Raw genomic sequence first — 8625 nt, 5'->3', positions numbered from 1 at the left:
TTCCTACGCCCTTGAGGTGGAGGAGCTTGATTTTCTTTCACAGATTATGTGTTTTATATTATACTCTCGCAACATGGCAGTTGTGTAAAAAACTTCTTTTTTTTAAAAAAAAAAAGTTACATACTTCAGCTTTAATGGCTGAAAATTAATCTTGATCATAATATTTAAAGATGTACAGCCTTTAAACATCCCCAAAAATGCAAATGAATTTGCTGTATGAGAAATTATTTGTAACACCCTAAGAAGAAGGTGTTAGAACATGTAATACTTCTCTTTTGATTTCCATCCATCCATGTTTTATGCCCATCTCAAGCTTTCAGAGTTACAGGAAGCTGAAGCTTTTCCTAACAGTGATTATACAAGTTAAGGTCTTTAGCCTACCCAGGATGTCAGCTCATTACAGGACAAATCAGAGACACACCATGCATGCACTTACCCAGTGACCTATCACAAATGATTGTGGACTGTAGGAGGAAGCTGGGGAACCCAGAGAAGACTCACAATCCACCAACACAACAGACAAAGTCCACAAAGAAAGACCCCAGCCCAGAATTTGAATTCAGGACCAGGTAATACATTCTGCACATGGTATTCTGTGCCCTGGGTTATTGTTTACTTGTGCTATTTCAACCTGTGTTTGTTAATAGCTGCTAACATTGCTAACAATGCTAACATTGCCTGTGATGTCATCAACCCAGTTCTGGAGATTTTGATTTATGTTTCTCGCCTTAAGACCTTAAAACTTTAAGGTCTCAACTTTTGGTTTATTCCAAACAAGACAAGATTGTCTAGCAAGAGAAATGACACAGGACCTATGCAGACGCACATGCTTACAGAAAGAATGACATTCCAATCATTTGTACCTCAGAGCTTCAATGGTCCCACTCTTGTGTACACAGGTCACTTCTCTGGTTTGGTAGCCAACTTGCAGATCCCAGAATTTTCCTCCTGGGCGGTTCTGGCGATTCTTGTTCCTCTTCTTTTTGATTAGCTCTCTGGTCTCTGGGTCTTTGGTTTCCCCCTTTTCTCTTAATCTTCCTTTGCCTTTTTCTCTCATTTTCTCTTTTTTTGCCTTGTTTTTTACCTTTTTCTGTCGTTTGGGTCGGCCTGCCTGTCTGAATGCCTTGTCCTGTTTTCTGTTTTCTCTAACCAATTTTCTGTTGCTCAAAGATGGTTTGTTACCATTTTTGGACACTTTCTCCTCACCTTCTGTGGACTTTATGTCCTTTTCTTGGTACTGTTTTTCATCATCTCTCATCTTTTTTCTTTCTCTCATGGACTGTTTGCTGTCTTCTCTGGCCTGTTTGTCACCTCCTCTGGATGGTGTTTCACCATCTCTTGACTGTTTGCTGCCCTTTTTAGCAGATTTGTCACTTTCTCTGGATCTCTTGTTGCTTTCCTTGGGTGGTTTTTCAGCTTGTCTGGCTATCCTTGGCAAAGGTACAGAACAGGAGCCCCAAGGTCCAACTCTGAGGCTGTAAAGGTTTTCCTCTCCCTCACACAGGCCGGGCTGACATGTCTGAAATTCAGTCAAATTTGGACAGGCAGACCCACCAAACAGTGGTGGTGCCAGAACAAAGCGTATCCGATTCCGTAAGCCAATCCCACATGTTTTAGAACATGAAGTCCACGGGCTGAACTCAGACACCACACAGTCCCGAGGACACGGAATGAGACAGGCCTGTTCCTGCCTTGGTTTAGGTTCAAAGTATTCACAAATTACATCCTCCGCAGGCTTGCCATCAGATTTCTGAACACAACCCACTTCTCGTGTCTGGATGCCCTCCTCTCCCTTTGTGCACACTGCTGGCCGCTGCACCCCAGCACTGCGCATCATCACTGGGACACACTGGTTCCAAGCACCGAGCTGCCATTCGTACAAATCTTTGTGCCAGTCACACACTCTGAAGCAGCTCTGCTGGTTGTCTGGCCGCTCTGTCTGGTCACAGTTTGTATGGAGGGTGGTCCAACCTTCAGAATGGGCGCACCATACTGCTCTGCTCTGGCTGCCTCCAGGTCCACATTCACTTCCCATACACCGACCCCAAGGACCTGCACAAATGAAGGCAAGAATAGTCAGCGATACTTTAGAGAGAGCGATCATAGCTTTTGCAAAGCAAAGGAGAGATTAGTTCTATGTTTTTTATAAGATATAGAATAGAAAACTCAATTTAATTCCTCATCTGCCATCCAAAGAGATCAGATGTTACACAAGCGGTTCTGTTCTGTTCTCCCCACTCACTCTTAGGGGGGAACTAAAGACTCCCCCCTAACAACTCTGATTGTTCACCAGAGTTGCAATCAGTTTTGGATTACTGAAAGTTCTGACCTGATTGCATGCAAGAACACGCTATTCACTAAGAAAATTCAAACACCAAATTAAATTACAAAAGTGATTAAAATTGTTAATTTGTGTTAAATAGAGTCAGTCTTTAACAACTAAGCCATTACCTTTGAAGATAGTATGAATAATGCAAATAAAATAGAAATACAGGGTTTCCCCCAGTGTGTTATAAGCCTGGCAGCCCACCATGCTTTATTCCTAAAGGATATGTTAGATTTATAGTTGATGCATTTAAGGCCAGCAGCACGCGGACCAGCTGGCGCCTCTGTGCTTTGCCTCAGGCGCTGCCGCTGCTTTACTTCACTTTACTTCAGCGCAGATCGCGCGCAAGCGCCTCCTTTTGAGCAGCCTGTGTCCATACAGGACACAAGATGACCTCCAGGGCCGGCCCAAGGCATAAACAAACTAAGCATCTGCTTAGGGCCCCAAAGCCACTAAGGGGCCCCCTCAGTGAAGCTGATTTTTTTTTTTGTAATAATTTCTATGTCATTATAATATCAAAATCACACACAATTTCACTATGAAGTGATTTGTTTTTACAATAATATATATTTGATAATGTATGTAGAAATCATTATTTTATGGATTAAAAAAAAATGCTCTCGGTGGCCCCTGGTGGCCACAGTCGGTACCGCACGCTTCGCCGGTATCAAGAGCTGCCGTGCAATGAGCAGAGCATTCAAACATCCAAAGCTCCGGTCAGAAGTTAAGTAAGCAAAACAATGTCTCAAAATGGACTTATCCTTCAGAGAGGGAGAAAAGAAAGAGGAAGAATAGAAAAAAGCCAAGATAAACGTTTGTTTTAATGTGCCTCGGTAATGTATTGTAATGTAAAAGATTTGGAAAGCTGCTATTAGAAAATTAGCTTGATAGCGACCTGGAACGGTCCAGTTCAACAGCCAAACATTTATGCTAGCGTCTTTGTGTTTGTGTGAAACTGAGTTTAAACTTTAAATGAGTTGATTCACATGGTTGGCTCTGTATATTTCTGAGGTATATTTGGCTTCAAATCACTGTGTTTGATAACGTTTGATGGCAATAATTAAAACTTCTCAATGTTTGACATTGTCTAGCAAAATGTTTTTACGTCAGGCTACAATAGCTGCTACATCGATAAGCTGCTCTATGCTATAGTTGGGGATATGTTGCTTGCTGTTGAGCATAATCATTTTGTGGCTAAAACAAACATTATTTTTACATCAACTTCTAAGTTATGTGAAACTTCTGTTAAAATCATTTGAAGGCTCAGAATTAGTCCAGTACCGGTACCGGTCCACATTCTCAGGGGAGAAAGACTCACCTGGTATAAATAAAATTTTCAACTATTGGAGTAACGCTTAAGAGAAATTTATTTAATCAAAGAATGTCATGAATATGTGTGTAGGGCTGCACCGATTGCAGTTTTCTGGCTGATCCCTGGTTACCGATCTTTAAAAAGCCTGGCCTGCCGATTTTGATTTTGGCTAATATGATTTTTTTTTCTCTGAAATGTCGCTAAATATAGCAAGAAAGTCGATGAGTTGGCATATATATTAACTGCAAAAGTGCAGACCTGTCCTGGTGGGCCGGTCTGTCAGTCAAACCTCTCACTGTAGAGCAGAAGACGACAGAGGCTGATTTATAAACCTTTGCTGATGAAGATAAGATTAGGGGGCAAGATCAGCTTCACGTCTAAGTATCGGCCGATCATGATCCCCCAAAATTAAGAAAATTGGCACCCAGAAATCAACTGGTTGATAAATCAGTTGGCCAATAAATGTTTCCTGTATTATACATGTATGTAATATAAACAGCACTGCAGAGATGCAATAAGTTTATAGCAGGTGTGTGAATGATCTAATGATCGGACTGCTGATTGCAGCCAGTCCACATTGTTAGCAGAACTAGAGGGCCCCCAAACCACATTTCGCTTAGGGCCCCATGGAGGCTTGGGCCGGCCCTGCTGACCTGTATGGATATTTAAATCAATTTACTGTGAGGAATTATGATTCTTTGGAGAACTCAAGGTAGGAGTTTAAGCCCTGCTGCGTTAGTTCTGGTTGCGCAGCTCTACGTGAACTGCAGGAATAACTTGTAGTGGCGAATTTAGAGGTGCGCGTTGAGGGAGCGGTGAGAATGATTTATCTTTGTGAACAAACAATTATGTGCTGCGTTTACATCTCAACACGCTGCTCAAGCGTGTTGCTCTGTCTTTTGTTGAGAGAATAAATTGTTAAAACTTTCTGTCGTCTTCTCTCATTCCCCGGGTCCATGATGTCACGTGCATCAGCGAAACCACAAAGACAACACAACGATCACTGTTCAACTTTAACAATCATTCAGAATTTATTCAAACAATCAAATGCATAAAATCACACAGCTCGTCATAATCTTCCAAAACCACAAACCAAGACATAATTACCTGAGACAAAGACAAAATACAGGGACGCATTTTCAAGAACGGACCAATCCCTGGAGAACACGGAGCTGGTTTCCCTGCTCTGGAACCCAGCTTTTGTTTCCATAGGCGTGTTTTCCTCTCTACCGTATGTGAATTGAGCACCGTCTCTGGCGGAGCGGCGGGAGATTTACGACTGCTAAAAGCCTGTTTTTCCTCAAAACCTTAAAGGTGTTTTGTCTCCTTCGTGAGACAGAGTTTTATCAGTTATCCAAACACAGGGAGAAAGCTTTATGTTCAGAGAACCACATTTCATATCTCTGTGAATGCTTGCTGGGTTCACAGAAAGGCTAAGACGCATATATAAATGGTCCTTTGACCCTAGACATATTACTTACACACTGACCAGGGCTGTATTTTAAAAATAGAAAACTACAGATTACTTTTATCAAATCATGCTGGTATGTTTAAGAAAAATATTATACGGATCAAATTATGATTGAATAATGAATCTAATTTTAACCTGAGTTTAGGCCTACTCAAAACAATGTTGATTTGTCTAATATTTTAACATGTGGTTAAAGTTAACACTAGCATTAAAACTAGCATGATTAAGCTAATAATTCCAACACTTCCCTGTAAAGTTTATGTCTATGGTCCCGGTTGGCTGGTGCGTTAGTGGTTAACGAACCAGCGCTAACCTCATCATACAGGTTCAGCCTGGTGAGGAGCTTTCGCGTTCCCTTCGTAGTTACGCATCACACTGGTTTTATATTATTTTATTATTATTTTTAGTATTATATTTCTGGTTACACGATGTATCAAACCATATCAAATGTGTCGTCTACGTAGTCAGACAGAGTTAATGCATGCAGCCGCGAGGAGATCTGAAAATCTTGTCCAATTAACTCCAGCAACCAGAACAGTTTCTGTGACCTTTATAAAAAAACTCAACAGACACAAAATGGAAGAGCTACTAAAACCACATTAGCAGCATTGAATTAAATCTCCCATTTGTTGCGTATCTCTCTGCGCATTGCAGTGGATTTAACTCACTGTGCAGGGCCGGTCCAAGACAGTATCAGGCCTTTAGCAGAATTTGACTTAGGGGTTCCTCTTGCTGCAAAAAACATCAGCACCTCTAACAGCTTGTGTGTTAGATTTAATCTGGGAGAGAGGGGGTAGTTTAATTGTAAATCCTAAAAAGCAATATGTTTTTAGTAACCAATAAAACATATTGCTTACTAATTTTTATTTCTGAACAAATAGAGTTCAAACTCAAAGATTAAACTCACAGCATCAGATTGTTGCTATGATAACAAAACAATCTAACTATGAATACTGTTCTTTGAAGTTACAAAGTAAACTTGACAGCTCCTTTAAATCTTACATCGAAATGCTCCTTACGGAGCTGCTGACTTAATTTGGATTAAACAGAAGTGAAAATAATTTATATTCATTTCAATCTAATTGTATTTTTTGATTTGTTGTTTTTAAGACTAGTTGTGGGTTTAAATAACGTTTCACTGGCGTTTTCTCGTAAAATATAATTACCCAGTTGTCATGTCCTCAACCTCCATCGCCTTGTCGACATTCAGATAAACTCCTCTCCAAAATGACCACACAGACAAGAGGGCTTACGTTGACTCTTTACTGAAGCCAGTTGGAGTAGGGTAAAACAGCAGTGCTTTCAAAGACCGACTGAATCGAAGTTGTAGTGTTACTGAGAGAAAACCATGCTTTGTGTTCTCCTGCCTTGTCTTCTTTTTATGACATCATCAAAAACGGCAGGCTGTTAAAATGTAGTACCTAAATTCCGCCACTAGATGGCAACAACTGAACACTTCTGTAATATAAATCTGTGAAATGTCAACAAACTGACACACAACAGGACACTCCCCGTCTGAAACTATAATTGTTTCACCATTTACAACATTCTCAAACATTATTCTTTGGAAGAAATAAGCAAAACTATTTCACTTGCAGGTCGTAAGAACAACTTTATGCCATCTGCTTTTGCCACTCTAACCTGAACCTTCCGAACAAGTCCATCTTTACTGGGGTACACCTCAGCAATGATGCCCATAGGCCAGACATTGCGTTTCACTGCATTGTCTCTTAGGAGTACAACATCTCCTGGTTTTAAGCTTCTGTGTTCAGATGTTCACTTTTAGCGAGGTTGCAGAGTAGATAAATACTGCTTGCGCCATCTGTCCCAGAATGTGTCTGACAGACTTTGGACCCTGTGCCACTGATGTCGGGACAAGTCTTTGTCGTCAAAGTCTCCTATAGGTGCCAGACAAAGACCCACTTTCTACGTTATCAATGTTGCAGGTGTAAGAATGAATGGATCCATAGGGTCATAGAAGACAGGAATTAATGGTCTGTTGTTCACAATGGCGGTGACCTCTCTGCCTTGAAGGTTACGAGCACCTCGTGTGTGAGTTTGGAAGACCCCATCTGAAGAAACATTGAGTCCAAAATGTGGCGTGTGACACCAATCATCCGTTCCCACACTCCACCCATATGAGAAGAGTGTGGACTGTTGAAGGTCCAAGTACAGTCATGATCTGAAAGAAATCTCTTCACAGATTCTCCATCAATGTTTGATGGGATTCTTAGGACTTTTGAGACTCCAATGAAATTAGTTCCTCTATCAGAGCGGATGTGCTTCACTGGTCCTCGGATTGCCAGGAACCTTCTCAATCCATTTATGAAACTGGAGGTATCCAGAGATTCAATGACCTCGATATGGATAGCTCTAACACTTAAACAGGTGAATAGAATAGCCCATCTTTTTGCTCTCTTCATGACCTCCTCTTGTTCGTCGGGCAGATACAGACCAGGGGCCAAAAACATCTAGGCCAATATTCAAAAATGGCAGTTCCATGCTGAGCCTGTCAGCTGGGAGATCCATTTTTGAACTTCACACCTTCCTCTGAGCTTTCTACACGTGATGCACTCAAAGATGAGCTTACTCACGCACCGTTTGCAACCGAGGATCCAAAAACCCGCAGATCTGATGGCTCCTTCAGTAAAATGTCTCCCTTGATGTAGAATCTCTGCATGGTAATGACGAACTATCAGGGTGGTGACATGATGATGGTCAGGTAGAATCAAAGGTCTTTTTTCTTTAGATCCCAAGCTTGCTTCCTGAAGGTGACCCCCTACCCGTATAATTCCCTTCTTGTCAATGAATGGATCCAAAGACCAGCGTGGGCTAGCCTTTGGAATGCTTTGAGTAGAAGCAATTAGTTCCATCTCTTCTCCAAAGACTTCATGCTGAACAGTTTTGAGGATGACTGTAGTGCTGCGATTGAGAATATCCACTGATAAGTGCGAGGAACACAAATGCCAGCCTTTACACTCAGTTGAGACATCCCTCTGTTCCTTTTCAAAACATTGAATGATGTGAATTAAAGTACCAACTGCTCTAACAACTGTTCTCCAGCATGAAAAGCAATTGAAACGATGAGATCCAAGGTGCTGAGACACCACTGTTAACAGTGGTGTCTCAGCACCACTGTTGTCACTTTTCTTATTTCAGGATCGCGTTCTGGCTCCAAAAGCTCAAATGTTTGCTCTACAATTGATGTGTCTTTTGGTTTGGATAAAAAGGCTGGGCCAGTGAACCATATTGTGTTCCTCAAAAGTTCTGCTGGGACAGGTCGTGTTGCAATGTCTGCAGGGTTGTGCTCCGTGTGCACATATTGCCATTGCTGTGGCAGCGTGCTGCGACTGATTCTTTGGACTTGGTTGTGAACAAATACATGAAATCTCCTTTTCTTATTGTAAATGTAACCCAGAACAACTTTAATGTCTGTGTAAAAGGTGATTGTTGTGAAATGGATGTCAATTTCAATATAAGTGGTTTTATTATTATATATTATTATATATTATTATA

The 8625-nt window shown here is 41.2% G+C and overlaps 1 protein-coding gene across 1 annotated transcript in view; it reads right to left on the bottom strand.

The window, feature by feature from the left end:
- The window catches only part of LOC106941379 (thrombospondin type-1 domain-containing protein 7A-like), a gene marked incomplete at its 5' end in the record, with an annotated part of 24031 nt that extends 21979 nt beyond the window's left edge, over nt 1–2052 (bottom strand). The window contains one exon of the mRNA XM_015024384.1: nt 864–2052. Coding sequence (XP_014879870.1) covers nt 864–2052 — 1189 coding nt within the window. The remainder of the gene's footprint in view (nt 1–863) is intronic.
- Between the last annotated feature and the right edge of the window lie 6573 nt (nt 2053–8625).

Source organism: Poecilia latipinna, unplaced genomic scaffold, assembly GCF_001443285.1.
Source record: "Poecilia latipinna isolate Pla-1442-1.1 unplaced genomic scaffold, P_latipinna-1.0 Scaffold3633, whole genome shotgun sequence".
NCBI classification, from domain to species: Eukaryota; Metazoa; Chordata; class Actinopteri; order Cyprinodontiformes; family Poeciliidae; genus Poecilia; species Poecilia latipinna.
Note: the sequence above shows the minus strand (reverse complement) of the source record. Positions and strands in the feature narration are given on the sequence as shown.